This window comes from Uloborus diversus, chromosome 5 (assembly GCF_026930045.1).
Source record: "Uloborus diversus isolate 005 chromosome 5, Udiv.v.3.1, whole genome shotgun sequence".
Taxonomy (NCBI): Eukaryota; Metazoa; Arthropoda; class Arachnida; order Araneae; family Uloboridae; genus Uloborus; species Uloborus diversus.
The window spans coordinates 48,316,554-48,333,291 of NC_072735.1; the positions used below are offsets into that span (position 1 = coordinate 48,316,554).

General features: G+C 32.6%; 1 protein-coding gene across 1 annotated transcript in view; it reads right to left on the reverse strand.

Moving 5' to 3' along the window:
* Positions 1 to 9,727, reverse strand: part of LOC129221898 (band 7 protein AGAP004871-like) — a 69,035-nt gene extending 59,308 nt beyond the window's left edge. Inside the window, exon 1 of the mRNA XM_054856272.1 lies at positions 9,637 to 9,727. Coding sequence (XP_054712247.1) covers positions 9,637 to 9,727 — 91 coding nt within the window. The remainder of the gene's footprint in view (positions 1 to 9,636) is intronic.
* Between the last annotated feature and the right edge of the window lie 7,011 nt (positions 9,728 to 16,738).

Genomic DNA, 16,738 nt, shown 5'->3' on the forward strand with positions numbered 1-16,738 from the left:
ATCATAAAAAATAACACTCATATACAGCTTATATAGTATATTTCTTAAATTTCATTTTAACCCCAACTCTGCTTTTTCTTATTGACCTTATTAACTTCTTATTTGTTTTTACTTTTTAGTCTTTTGCATTTTATGTTTTTTCTATTTTTCAATTTTACATTTTATTTTTGTACATTTTAGCTTTTCATTTTTTACTTGTTATAGTTTAGATTTTATATTTGTACATTTTACCTTTTCATTTTTACTTGTTATATTTTACACTATTATAATTTACCTTTTATCTTTTACCTTGTGTGTCATACCTTTTTACATTTTACTCTCTCTTCATGTGTTAGTGCTGAGTGCACTATCCATGTGCAGTGCACTTTAGTCAATAAACCCTATGTTCAATTGCTACTGCTAAAAATAAAAATGATTTTTGCTTTTCTAATTAATAACAAAATAAAATGAAATGCAACGACATTTGCCTCTCTTATATGCATTGCACACAAACACGTTAAACAATTATATTTTTTTGTCTTTTATATGGGAATTTCAAAAACAAAAATGATCACTCGAATGTGGAACGTCACTGTTACGTATGAAAATTTTGGTTAAATTTTCTAAAAAGCAGTGTACAATAATTTAGCAGCGTCATCCGTGCAAAATAAGCACACAGAAAGCAACACATTTTATAATAACAGTTGCGTTACGTCCCCCCCTCCTCCAGGAGAATGTAATACCTTTAAATATTTAATCTTTGAAAACCTTCATCTTTTTCTCTTGATACACTACAAAGTACAATTTACCTCACTGTCTGTATTTCAGTATGTTGTTTTCGGTTGTATTCGATTTTCAATATGTATAGCACAAAAATTATTGAGAAGCTCAGGACGTGCATTTCTAAGTCGTTGCCCCCCGTTCTCCCCTAAGAGCAAGTGCACACCCCGCGATACCACAAAGACCCCCCCCCCCCCCAAACCGGAAGCTCCCTCAAAAAAAAAAAAACAGAAAAAAAAACAGAAAAATGTCCCCCAAAACACCTCTCCCCCTAAAAATGTCAATGGCGGTCACAATCAATGTCACCATGGCGGTGTCAATGTCACCATGCCCCTCCCTCCTTTGGTGGGCACCCCTGTGTTCTGTATCCTTTCCAGAATTGAACTTAGATCGTTTTATATTCTAATTTTATGCAAATTTCTCTCACAAATTCGCAATATGGTGACACAGGACAAAAAAAAAAAAAAAAAAAAACTTGCACACTGTAAACATTATATCAAATAAAAAATTGTGATGATAAAATAAATACATTAATGTAAACGTTTATTTAGCAACCAACGGATTTTTTCATTATTTTTGCAGGAAACCTAAGCATTTATATACTATTAGTGTGTTTACTTCAAAAAAGTAAACAATTACATTCTTTGCATAGCATAGTTTGAATAATATATTGACAAATGGTAGAGATTCGTATTAGTTAAAAAGTGACATAGAATTGTTAATATCTGCCAAACTAACGTTCACATTCAATGCATATACTAATCTACCAATCGTTAAGAGGGGAAAAAGCGAAATATCTACTAGAAGTTTTAAAATATCGAATCTTTGTTACTTACTTTTCATCATTATATGCAGAAAAAGAGCTTCGAAAGATAAATAAATAGATGAATAGAGGTCCTAACTATTTTGAGGTCTAAAGTTCGCAAATCCATATGCTCCGAAAATCAAAAAGAAAAAAATAAAAAGAAAAGAAAAACTGGTTTTTAAAAGAAATATTTAGTTAGCATTTTGAAATTATTTGAGATAAACTGTTCATGAAGACAACTAAAATTATTTTTGTCCCATTTAATGACCCTACGATCACATCTTCTACTAATATTCTTTTTCATTATACCTAACAAATTGAAAACAATTACGTATAATAGTTGCTTAAAAATGGATAATTCTTCCTATGAAGCTAAAACCAAACGAAATAAAGCATTTTAATAGAATAGGAATCAGTCCTCAGCATTTCTAGAGGAGGGAAAACTGCTGTCGGAAATTTATACATGGAGATTAGTCAGATTCTGTATACTAAAATTCGATAAGTCACGTATGGCAAAATACGAGAATAGAAAGATATTTTAAGACTATTTCATTTCGAGAAAGAGCACTAAAAAAATACCCTCACTTTCAATAGTTTTCACTATCAAAATTTATACTTTGACTTTTCCTGTTTCTTAAAGTTATTGTGGATTTCGAGATAGGTATTTTAGAGTTTTAGTTTTAGAACAAATAAAACTTTTCAAAGACGAGTTGTTGTTTTACCATTTCAGTCTCTATAATAATTATTAATGTTACTAACAGAGGTTTATTTTTAACGCTCAATCAGTTGTCTCTAACCTGCAGCCTGTGAACAGAATCTGTCTGGCCCGTGGGAAGCCTAAAAACTGGGAAAAAAATCATAATATGTTTCCATAAGTCATTTTCAGGGAAAACTAACCCTGAAAATCTTAAAAGCCACCACGGAGGGAAAACAAACCATGAGTGTATTGGAGGGGGGTTGGGGCTAGAGCGATTTAAACTGTCTGAATTGTTTATTGTTGGATTGTTGGCCCACCTTGCCACCAAAATTTTACAATGTTGCCACTGGGTGAAAAAGGTTGGAGACCCCCGGTTGTCAGTTTGAATTTTATACATTTTTCATGTCAAATAAAATCACAGTATAAATTCCTTTTCTGGTTTTTCTTTAATTTAGTATTTTATTATTCAGTAAAACAACGAGTATAACTTGCTTTTTACTTTGTTATACATTGTTGCTTTGGAGCATAAACAATGCTCTTACATGGTGTGAAGAATTTCAAGTAATGGGAAGAAGAAATACTTTTCTATAGATTTTCTATAAAGAAAATGGTAACATTTTTTTAAACTTGACTCTAATTGTGTAATCGCTTCGTGTAACTTTAATTTTATGTCAACCAGTATCTTATGATAGAAAATTTAAACTCAGCGCTTTGCGTAGCAGTGAGAATTTATTTTATTATTTGCGTTTTTTGTTGGTGATTGAGTTGAATATTTAAAGAAGGAAAGAGAGAAAATCGATGAGCTCAATAGCTAAAACTCTCAATGCAGTTCAACAACCTGCTGTTATTTGAAGTTAAGAAAATTTTTACATTGATTTTTTTGGGTGATCAGACTGAAATGTTGCATTTTCCTGGAAAAGAATTTAATTATTAGTTTCTTCATTAATTGTTACTAGATAAAATTTAAATGAATAGTTAATTCTTCTTTAATTACATAGTTTAAACGTTTTTAATGATCAAATAAATGATACCTCGAGCTAAATTCTTCAGTAAACGGTTTTTTTACGGTGGCAAAGCATTAAAGAGTCTAATACTACGCCAAAATTATATGTTATGCACGTTTTATTTACTAAAATTAATATTTAAAGCTTGACAGTATTTAATTTGATAACAGGTAAGACATTTTACCCAGCCAGTTTCTAATATCAAAATTGGATGGGTTTTAATTGCTTAGTGGTGAGATTTTAATTCCGAAAAAAAAAAAAAAAAAAAGATCATCTGTAAATTTTTACCAGTGTTAGAAGATAGTGCGTCCTATCCTTTGCATGCGTCAGACAAATGTTTTTCCTATCTCCTGCAAAGTAGCGGTTATGTGACATACGTTGTCTGGCTCTGAGGTACAGATTTTACCTTTGAACAGCGGATAGGTGAAAACCGCGGATAATCCGAATAATTGATGTAAAACGATAATACTGTATACAATAGCTAAAAAATATCAATATGAATAGCACACACACACACACACACACACACACACACACATGCATTTAAATTATAGCTAAAAACATTGCTGCATTGCATTTACTAATATTCAATGTAAAAAATTATGCATATTATGAAAAAGCCAAAAACGAACAATAACACAATCATAAGTTTAAAACATTTAATTACCTAAATTAAAAAAAAATATGTGAAAAGACCCACGGGTAATCCTACCGCCAATAATCGGGAGTTTACTTGAATTTTTTTGTAAGAGTATAGGAAGAATTTGGCTGAGTGATTCTGCTCATTAAGAGCTAATGATTCTTATAAGTAATAGAGCAATGATGATGTTGATGATGACAAAATGGGAACTGATATTTTGGAGAACTCTGGGGAAATTGATGTGAAACATTAATGATCAAGTTAAAAAGTACTGATTTTGTGTATTTATTGAACATGTAAGAAAAAAGTTTTCATAGCACTCTATTTTCAATGCACGAGTTTGCTTGTGTACATTTGATGCTGATTTTCAATAAAAATAACAGAATTTTTTTCAATATACTAAGCACTTTTCATAATGCACTCCAAAAGACAAAATAACTTTTCTGATTCAGAAAGGACAGTTAAAGTATTCCTGTAGTTTTTAATTATTCCATAAAAAGGCTTCACAAACGAAGAAAAGTGCGGCTCAAATCATGTAGAGAATGTTTTATCATTATCTAGCTTTCAATCATAAATTTGAGTGTTGAAACATACATATTTTTCTTAATGGGAAAGTTTGGTTTGATATGACTTTATCGCACGTTTCTACGTTAGTGAAGTCTTTTTCTTGGAATAATTGAAAACTACAGAAATACTTAAATTGTCCTTTCTGACCCAGATATGTTATTTTGTTTTTTTTGAGTGCATTATGAAAAGTGCTTAGTATTTTTTAAAAACTTCTGTTACTTTGAAGTTTTTTCGTTTTTAAGCAAAATTTTTATTTAGCGTTAAGTTGTACCTTAATATTAAACAAATCATTTAGTGAAATTCCGAAGTCTCTAAGTAGTCTAGTTGCTGAGATGTAAGCAAAACAATGGTTCACAACATACAAGTTACTAGTGATAAAAATTCTAATATGTCTCCTTATTTATCGCCGTTATCGATTACTGGCATAGATGGGGATAAAAACCGTAAGAAACCAACGACAGTGAATCAACTTCATTCTTGCTCCAGAGAAGCCTTGATTCAAAATTTTCATTATGATTACTATTAACATTACTGCTGCAAGGCAACAAAATTTGTAGGAATGGGTTTTATATTTAAACATTTAATGGGGAAATCACATGAAATTTGCTGTTTTCCATCCTAACCGAAATAATAATTACATTTTTGAATTTAAATTTTTCAGCATTACATTGCACCTTAAGATTAAGAAAATAATTTAGTCAAATCCCGAAGTCTCTAAGTGGTCTAGCTGCTGAGGTATAAGCGAAAGTAGGCCTCAGATTTTTCCGTGACATTCAGGCCAAGTATCATAAAAGTGATTAGTAAAATTCTTTAATGAGTTCTATACGATTCATTTTTATAACGAACATTGTCGTAAGAACTGCGATTTGTGATTTTTTACTAGTCTACAAATTATTCATAAGCGAAAATACCCTTTTTCTTTTAGTGCATTCTCAAGATATTCAGTAATTATGCGAAAATTTAAATTATTCGTATAAAAATCCTTAGACAATTCCATTCATCGACTATAAGATGCAATATTCCTAGTACTCTGTTCTGGCGTTTCAAATAACGGGATGTTTCAACGTCATGCGGCTAGGTGCCCACAAGAGGACAGCTGTCTGAAAACGGGACAGACTAGTTAAAAACGGGAATTGTGTGTGTATATATAGTATATATATGGTCACCTTATCTGTGAACATCAAATTATTGTACCTCTGAACAATTTTCCAAAAGGCTGTTTTCCTTTCAAAAATTTAGATTCCTTTTTTTTTTCAAGGATATAAATTATATGATTAGTTACAGAATCAGCTAGTTTCTGCAGTTATTTGTTTTAAAACGCAAAAAAAAAAGAGAGTGCTTAAATTTTGTATGCTTAAAATGAAAATGTTGCAAATCTTTTGAAGATGCATCAGTCTCCTTTAAAAAATGTTAACAATCGTTTGGCGCAGTATAGCCTACTTCGGCTCTTGCACCAAAACCCCCAATCAAACCAACCAACCAATCTTTTTTTTTTTTTTTTTTAAGAAGAAGCTGTGTAGAAATATGCTTAAGAAATGGGATTTGTAAGAAGGCTGACAGCGAGGTGTTGCTCTTAAAAAAAGTGGTGAGACTTTCAGTTTCCCAATGAGAGTTAATTATTTAATTATTGATTGATGGCTTTTGAGAAACTCACTTTACTAGACTAAGCAGCTTTTTATTTTATTTTTAAGATTTGATAAAGACTACATTTAGCTCTAAGAAAAATAGTTAAATATGAGTTTTTCAGTGACTCGATTATAGGGAATGTTATAAAAAATTTATTCCTTACCACGAGTCATACACTCTAAAAGCTAACGGGAATCGAAAAGGTGATCTAGATTTGCAAGATACAGTAGGCGCCGCTTAATATGATCACGGTTAATGTTATCATTCACTTTATTGCTTCAGAATCACGTAGTACCGGATCACTTGTATATAACCACATGTTGCAAAAAGTTGGATATTGTAATCAGTTTCTACGTTTATTGTTATCACTTAGTCAAAAAACTTTCAATTTTTTTTCCCTTTTTTGCTTCTCAATCAACAGAAACACAAAGGCAAACATTGACACTGACTCCCCTTAAGATGCCTTTTGTTTGCATATGCAAAAGTTCATTGCAAAACCTCATCAACGATATTGAAAGACTTTTTCTTTTATCGGGAGTCATATCTTCACCTATTAATATGCATTTAAAAATTACATATTTTAATTTTCCCTTTTATGATTCGAATATTTCAATTCTGCTAATTTTGTAATTTATAATTTCAAACTGCGTTTTTTGAGTAATTGTAATTTAAATTCCCACAGTTGTGAAAATAAATGTTTCTTAATAAGAAAAAAAATCATTATTTTGTGTCTCCGGGACTTTTCAGTAATTGTTATCAAATTATATATGTCCCAAAGTGATCACATTAAGCGGCACTTACAATATGTGATTAACTCAAGATTCAAAAATTGATGGAAACTCAAGGAAATAGCTACCAACTTAAAGTTAATTATGAATTTATTTGTCTCAAACATGCTTTTATGAGCAATTGCGAGCTCATCGCTCTTAATAACATAATATTTCTTATATTGTTTTGCTATTGGGAAATTTTGATATGCACCATCGACATTAAAATAGCTAATTTGATATATCATGAGCATTACTGCAGTTAGAATTTACCTTCTGAGGGGGGGGGAGGGGTTGATCATAATAGTAAGCTACCATATTGGCAATATGTGTCACAACCAAAGGTTTTTGAGGTTGGCCCTTAACACCTCTTCCCTCGCAGTGCCTCTCGTAATTAAGTTTCATTCGCTTGAATTTAGCATCTTGCCTCGACTTACAATTATCAGAAAAAAACTTCAGAAATGTTTAAAATATGGCAATAGTACATTGTACAAAATGATCTAATACTGGATTGGCAATTGTTTCATCGTCGTTACCAAACCAATAACTGCTATGAGTACTTTTTGGAGATTTATATATGTTGACTATTATGACTAGTTTACTAACGAAAGTTTCGTATAAAAGGATTGCTATGTGATTCTAAGCATCACACGGTGGACTGAGGTCGCCAAAAAAATGTATTATATGCATCAGTGACGTAGCGAAGGGGAGAGATAGGAGGGTTATAGCGCCTCTCACGTAGAAATCTACTTTCTACAGTACAGTGTCAACCAAAAATTTCTCGGGAAAATACAATTACGTGTCTACCTCTCTACATACTTCTTCACATCTTTCTGTCTAGCTATATATGTTTAAATATCTGCGTAGAATGTATCTGACTACCTAAGTTATCTATTTATATATCAAGGGTTGCCAACCTTGTAGAAACTATTTGAGGAGCATTTTGAAATTTTGTGGAGCAGCTCCGTATTTTGTATGAAAACCAATATTAAATAATTAAACCTCTATTCTAAAATTGTTTTTGAGCTCTGATAATCATTCTAAGCACTAGCATAAAAATAATTATTTTTAAATTAATGAAACAGCTTTAAGCACTATGTCATGCTTTGAGTAAGCATCTTTAATTTCCCATATTTACATGCCTGTAATAGTAAACTAGCGAAATATTATAAAAATTAATTTTATTTCATTAGATTCTTTGTTAAGCCTGGTCAGAATTAAGACCAAACTGGAAATGCGGAGCAAAATAACTAATTTACGGAGCTGCGGAATTTCGTTATTTTTGCGGAGCAACTCCGCAAAATGAGGAGCAGTTGGCAACCCTGAATATCTAAACATCTATCTATCTATACACCGAAAAATCTATGTATCCTCCAAAGGGTCATGTTGATTTTTTTTTTTTTTTTGAAAAAATACAATTACATGTCTACCTCTCTATACCTACTTCTCTATATCTTTCTATCCACATATATATGTATATATATGATTAAATATCTGCGTATCATGTATCTTATTATCTGCCTAATTTATCTATTTATACGATGTGTTCCGTTTTGACCTGTAAGACCTCTATTTTCGTAACCGTTGGTCTTAGATGCACACTTCCAATTGCAAAAATGTTCAAAATCAGATGTAGAGTTAAAATATTGGAAGCGTGAAGCAAAAATAAAAATGAGTCAAAAAATACAAAATTTAATTTTTTATACGGGGGCCCAGGTATCCTAATTTATATTTAAGATAATAATCTCCATAGAAAGATATTACTAACACAAAAAAATTTGGCATTTGTGTGACCAAAACTCAAGGAGATATTCAAGTTTAAAAATTTAAGGGACCATATAGAAGATGAGATTGGATCTTATCGCCCTTTCAGAAGAATGACAGGTTGTCGAAGTAAAAAAGCAAAATATTTATAATTAATGCTATTCAAAAATAAATGCAACTGTTATACCATAATACGCAAAAATACACTACAAAACCTTAATCAATTTGAAAAACCACACTCTGTGCACACATATCATTTTAAACCCTCGTTAACTGCTATATTTTACCCCAAAAGGTGTTATTGACGACGAGTGTAAAGTGGTGTAAGTCACAAAACGCTGCGTTTCATATCTCGGTAAATATTGGTCGTACTAATGTCAGACTTTTTGTGTTGGAATTATTTTTCAATGGAGATTATTTCCTTGAATATAAGTTAGAGGACCTGGGGACCGTATAAAAAGTTAAATTTTGCATTGTTTGACTCGTTTTTATTTTTGCTTCAAACTTTCATTATCTTAACTCTGCATCTGATTTTGAACATTTTTGCGATTGAAAGTATGCATCTAGGGCTGACAGTTGCGAAAATAGAGATCTTGCAGGTCAAAACGGAACACCCTGTATATCTAAACCTATGTCTAAATATACATCAAAACATCTACATATCAGTCCATTTTTATCAATCTATTTTTCTATATATCTTTTTATCTCTGTTTATATATCTGTCTGCAAAAATAAACAAAAGCCCCCTCCAAGAAAAATTTCTTGCCACTCTACTGATACGCATCAGCCAAAATATTGTCAAATATAAACTGGTTTGTGAGAAACGCACAAATAGCAGACATTAGTTTGACAGCGACGTTATGCAATGTTACCATATTGTTCTATATTTCCTGTCAACAAACATGATTTTCTATTAGAATTAAGTTAATATAATCAATCAAATATGAAACGAATAGTTGCAAAAAGTGTAAAACTTAAAACATGCAGAATAGAAAATGTCAACTAACCTCCAAAGTGTCGTAAATCGACATTATTGCCCCCTTTGTCTTGAGTCATGTTATCGCCTTCGTCACTTTCAGGTGCTACTTGGGTTGGCATGCGTTCTCGCGCAGATGGTTATCAGAATATTTCCTTCTCGTTAATAAATATTTTTTGAATGTATTTTTTTAACTTTTTTAGTGCATCAGAAGTTCAAATGATCATGTTTTTGTTTTATAATAAGAAAAATGCAACAGGAACAACAGGAACATTAATTTTAAAGATATCACTTTAAGATTAAATCAATGCTTTCCATTGAGCTTACTGTCTTCGGATGCTTAGTTACTCATGAACAATATTTAATGAAATATATCAAGGTTTTCATCAATTTTCTGTACAAGTCAGAACAGATTATTTTTATTTTGCCTTTTTATATCAGCAAACTAATGGCGAAAGATTTACGAATCTTCTACAGGCTACGTTTAATGCCAGATAGAGAGTCTTCAGCATCCCGGCCATGAGTATGGATTAGGGAACAGTTTAGTGGTTGCCGTGATGCCTAGTTTGTCGCCAAATCGTGGAGCGAAGCGCCAAGAAAAGCTGTGTTCTGTTATTAGCCTCATTGGGAGGAAAAAGTGGGGCTTTTTTCCATAGAAAATATTTGCGATTGTTTTTTTTTTTTTTTTTTGCTGACATTGATTTTGTTATTTTTGTATGATGGAAAAACGAAGTGGTTGAAAAGAAAGCACAAGATTTTGTAGAAGTCTTTTGAAAATGATTTAATTGTGACGAGAATTTTTATTCATAGTTTCATGCGTATGTTATTTAGCATTTTATAACTTCGTATCTTGTTAATGTATTGCTCAATTGAATTTAAAATTTTCTCAAAACTTTGACTGTAAAATAGCACAAATACCAGAATTTTTACTGAGTTCAGGTTCGCTCCAATGGAAGGTCACAGACTCTTACTCAAAGAATTAGTGTTCTGCAATAATGGTTTAATGTAGAAGTGAAAAGTAGATAAATGATAGAACCTTTGAAGAAATATCAATTTTGAAAGAATTTTTACAGTTCAAGACATTGCCTTTGTTATGTCTTAGCACGTGGCGCCCCAGTAACATCTGCACCTTCTATTTTTTTGGTTCTATCAGGTTTAAATGCCTCGGCAAGTTATGACAAGTGGATCACTGAAATTTCCAGAATTTCGACTTGGTACTAAGATGAGAGAGAGAGAAAGTCTACAGTTCCCTGCACCCAAGGTAACTGGTAGCGATCACCTCCAGGACTTTCAAACTCACGGGTTTTACTTTCCGCGTCGGATTCCAAAACAGAAGCCCTCCGATTTCGAGTCCCGGCCTCTTGTCTACTACGGTACTCACGGCCCCCTTTGTCAGTCGTACGCTTTACTATAGTTGAATTTTCTTTTTCCTTTATTTTAAATTTTTAAGCATTATGGATTTATTTTGCTACTGCTCTTGAGGTTCATTTGAAGTGTGAAGTTGAGTTGAAGAGTCATTTTAAGTCACTCTTCAGAAGAAATTATACGTGTTTTGGTCTGTCTAGCTTTTCATAAACTTTCGCACTACTCAAAGCTGATGAACACGGCAGTAGGTTTTGCGAGGCCCTGAGCAAAGAGTTTTTCTGGAGCCAACAATTAATCTTACTAATATTATATATGCGAAAGTTTGTCTGTATGGATGTATGGATGGATGTATGGATGTTTGTTACTCTTTCACGCAAAAACTACTGAACGGATTTTGATGAAACTTTACAATAATATAGCTTATGCATCAGAATAACACATAGGGTAGTTTTCGTCCCGTTATGGGGGGCAAAACCCCCTTAGGGGGGCAATAAAAACACAATTTTTGTATAAATTCTCTAATATTGGGATGAAAAAATACTTGCACATATTTACATTATATGTCCATCGAAAGCTCTGATTTTTCTGCTGAAGATGGCACCTGTTCGAAATTTCTAAGTAGAATAAAAAACGAGTTATGAGCTTTTTAGATCCATGTTCGAAGGCTTTCCTCAACTCAATACAGTATTTAGTGTATCATCTCAACTCCCTGTCGATAGCGACAATTGTTGTATTGTTGACTTTCTTTGCTTTTCGTGATTGTTCAAGGCTTTTCTCAAGTCAAATCTTGGAGGTCTAGTAATAATAATAAACTTATTAGTTACAGAGATGTTCATCGCAATAGCGATATCACCCCCCCCCCCCCCACCCCGAACAAGACTCTTCAAAAAAGTGGGAAAATATCTCCAAAAACAGTCCCTTAATGATTTCAATGACTCAGTTTTAGCCATTCCTCCCGCCAGCCCACCCCCCTGTTAATTTATAAATAAAACGAATCTACATTAAAGTAATTTAATCCTAATTATACCTAATTAAAATTAACAAAACATTTTTTCTCGATACATTCCTCACATATACATTTATTTTAGGATTGACCTCGTAGGGAGAGGAGTTTCAGGAGGGTGATTCAAGGACGACCTTGGATGTGATATAGAACATCCTCAGTAAGAGGGGATCCGGGGGTCTCTCCAACAGGGAGAATTTTGAAAAATAGGTATAAAATCCTGCGGTTTGAGGTCTTATAAAGCATAGTTCGAGCTAGAAAAATATCATAAAGAAAATAGGCAAAACAAAACTTTATAATTTTCTCACTCTTTTGCAAAAAAAACTCTTTCAGATTTATGTATATACTGGTGTCACCCGCACGGCTTTGCCCGTAGTAGAAAATCAAAAGGTCATTTGGTTCGCCTGTATATTAAAAAATAATGGATGATGAAGTTCTCGCCAATTGGCTATGTTAAATGGATCTCCCATGTTACGGATCCACGTTATGATTATTTCGTAATTTACTATTCCACGTTGTGATAATTTGCTCGGAAAATGTTTTCTTAAAATTGGTATAGAAAAAGAACAAAATCGAATTTTCGAAAAATCGCTTCGAGGTGCACACCCTCATGCTACAAACTAACTTTGGGCCAAATTTCATGAAAATCGGCTGAACGGTCTAGGCGCTATGCGCGTCACAGAGATCCTGACAGACTTTCTACTTTATTATTAGTAAAGAAAAAATAAGACACTTTTTAAGTGCCAATACGTTATTCCTATAAGACTTTAGGAGTTATGAAGAATATTTCTAAAAAAGAAAATGTACGAAAATATGCATCCAATCGCTTTTGAAGCAAAAATGACAAAATTAAAAAATGTGTCCTTTCCGCTTTGATCTTGAATAATTGGCGATTACTAGATACTTTTAAGTATTTCCAATTCCGCCGCATGCACAGAGTTTGGTTTCAGTAGTGTTTTGAATTTTCATTTTACAAAATTAAGCCAAATTTCAATAGTTTGAACTTAGCGTCAGCTCTTCAAAATCTTCAAATTCAATGGCGATATCAAAACGTTTTTTTTCTCTGAGAGCAGGAAACAAAGTAAAAAATTTAAATCAACTTGAAGCTTGTGTAACACTAAACTGAAAATACCGCTGCACAACAAAACATTTCATTAAAAGAAGTTACTTTGTGGCGATTAAAAATTGAATATTTAAAGCAAATTTGCACATTAATTGCATGTATGTTTCAAGCACTCGTTTGTTTATGACATATTACACATAAAAACGCCCTTGTCGCGTGTCAAAACAACTTTGCGCGAAATTTTACTCAGAATAATTGAGAGTAATGGGGTTGTTTCCAAAATTTTAAAAGTATTTTTTTTTTCTGAAAGAGCATGCTTAAAAACATAGGATCTGACCATCTTTTAAATAATTTGACAAAGTTTAATGCTTTTAAAAAATTACTTTAATCGGTGCGCTTTTAGTGTTTACGCGTCTGCTGATGACATCACAAATGATGAAATGCCATTCACTGTTGCCATTCACAGAGCAAAATACTTAATTCGCATCTTTATTCACGTATACTGGCAACGATATGGTTGATAGCAAGCGTAGAGCGTAATATTTAATTCGCATCTTGATTATCATAACGTGGAAACCGGTAGAATGATGCGCCAAAGTGCATCATTTGTGACGTCATAAAGACCATGCCTTGTTTGAAAAATTGAACATTTTAAAAAAAATATTTAAAAAATAAAATGTTGGGAAAAATGAAAGTATTTCTTGGCGTTTTTTTTTTTTTTTTTTTGCTTATTCTATCAATTTCAGTGACTAAAAGCAGTACTTCTGACTGAAGGAAACAACCCCATTGACTGTTTTCTATTGACATTTTCTACATTACATTATAATGATCCTACTTTTGAAATCAAAGTCCTAAAACTATAATATTTACTGACAAAAGATGAAAAATAATACAGGTTTAATGCATAGAATTATGCTTTGCAGCATTAATTTTTAAATGACTTTTGTTTTATTAAAACTCAAATTCGTGAAAAGCAAATTTGGAACTTAAATATTTCCGTAATTTCAAATGCATTTCATACTTAAGAGCTCAAAAAAATAAATAAATAAAAAGGTGTCTTTTGAATAAAAATGAATTTAAAAAACAAAATTTGAATAAAGTTGTTTCACTTACTGTATCATAATATTAATAGGTGTAGCCCGGTAAATTTAGACATAAAAATAGTGATCAAATAACAAAAATTCCGACAAAGCCAAATTTTTTTAGATACCTTGGCTTTACTATTACAAATAAGATGCCAAAAGTCCCCGTCTATCCTATGTGAGCTAAAAAAGTTATTCGGGGTCAAAGGTCAAAATTTTAGATTTTTTTTTCCTCAAAAACGGTAAGTTTTATCGAAAAGTACCTCGGACCAAATTTGTAGATCTCAAAATTCTCTATAAAAATGGTCCTTATGATTTTTTCTCTAAGACCAAACCATTTCCCAGATATTGCGTACTCCCAAAAGACAGCCAGTCATTTACAGAATCACCCTCTACTCGCATGGGATTGAATAATATCTGGCTGTTCTAATCCGTGTGGCATCGTTCACGTACCCGGAGGTGCCCAACCCATTAAGGGCATGGGCGCACCCCTAAATATCATGGAGCCCCCCTCAAAAACAAGAGCCCCCTCCAAAAGCTGAGAAAAATGCCTCTCAAAACACCCCCCTTTAAATGTTTTTTGAGCTCTCAAACTGTAACCACATTTCATACAATAAAACATAGTTTGGATGGCAAGTTGCATTATTATCTTGACTCCTGACAATGTTTGGCCTTAGTGATACATTGTAGGTAAGATTTCTAGATTCTAAATTCCATATCTCTTGGTTAGACAACAAACGCTTCTTCATCTAATTTTGCGCGTCGTCTCACTGCTTTAGTATAACGTGAGGAATTGGAAATCATATAATTCAGTAGTTACGCCCTCAAGCACCATTTCTTTTAAAGTTTTGTTTGATATTCCTTTTTTAAGAAGATGATCCGAGTTTTCCCACTTCTGCTTATCAAAGAACTCAAGTTGAAATCTAGAATTGTACATTTTCGCTGTACAATCGAATTCTTCAAACTTGCCATCGTACTATGTTTGGATCATCAGCTCTTGTTCTGCAAGAATCTAAAAAATATAACAATAGGCATTGCGGATGACCATCATCAGAGAACTTGTTTCGAGACGGATCACAACGACCAGTTCGAAGATGGACAATGAACATTTATAATTCCAGATTTCAATTTTGAAGCTGAGAGTACTATGAGCTCATTGATAAGCAGAACTGGTAAAACTCGGCAGCTTCCTCTTTCAAAAAGCGGACTTTCGATAAAACTTTGAAAGAAATTGCTTGATTTCGTACCTATTGAGTAGTATGGCTTTCAAAACCTCAAAGTGTCAGGTACAGTTTGTTGTGTAACCAAAAGGGATGGATTTATTCGATTCAGATTAGAATCTAGAAATATTAAGCCACAAAGCCACAATTTCAATCAAGACTGAAAATTATGAGAAGCAAAATAATTCAACTCGCTAGCCAAACTTGTGTTTTATTGTAATCAATGTGGTTACAATTTGAGGGCTCAAAACCCATTAAAATTTCTTTAGCAACGTCTTTTGTTTCAAAGGGTGACTGATGTGGGCTGTTGCAAGCCACATTTATATTTTAAAATTTTTATACTTAACATTTGTTCTCTATCATAGGTAAATTTGACATTTTTAACCAAAGTTATGGGCTAAGTGGAGAATTAACATTTTTTTACTAAATAAGAAATGCTTTTTTTGCTCTTTTTTCCATATCTATGTAAGAATTAATTAATATGAAAGCAGACTTTTACAAATCATAACTTGTAATGTTTTTTTTCTAAGTACGGAGCAACGCTGTGTTAATCAATTCTTACACTATATTGGTCAAATTCAAGATTCAACGCATGAGTGGAACTTTAAAATACAGTTTATTATTAAAATTATCTTATGCAATGTGTAATCTACACAAAAAGCCTACTCTTAAGAGCGATAGCATAAAATTTATTAAATTTTGATATTTGATGAAATTATTGCAATTTTTTCCAGTTTTTATGCATTTATGGTCAACTTCAAGGTGGAGCGACACCTCAAGATATTTTTTGCGGTCGAAATCCCTTTGCATAACCAAATATCTCTACAAAAGGCAACTTTTCCGGGTTATTACTTAGCGTTTATCAGATTTTGATTTTTTTCAATCCACCCTAATGAACATATCCAGTACTTCAAAAGTAAATCCACCTCGTACTAGAGCGGGATTAAGTGAATCTGAATCCAGCTTTTGTTGTAAAAAACACTACTTATTTTGGGGCGAGGAAGCGGATGAAGAGGCTGAGAAGAACAAAATGCAGAATTATCGCAGAAAAATTCATAAATTTCCTACACTTGCATTCAAAGAATCCCTTTTAAAATTAACTAAAGATCGTTCGGAGGTGTGTCAAAAGCTGCCCTTGCCCGTTTTAATTTTGAGTATGATTTAGTCTCTGCTTTATGAATATTTCTACGATAATTCTGCGCTTCCTTCTTCTCAGCCTCCTCATCCGCTTCACAGCCACAAAATAAGCAGTGTTTTTGAAGACAAAAGCTGGATTCAAATTCACTTAATCGCGCTACAGTACGAGGAGGACTTACTTTTGAGGCCTTGGAATTAAATCCTCACGTTGCTGCAGAGGTTGAACTTTCCGGGTGTATGATTTTCTACAATTCACGCGAATT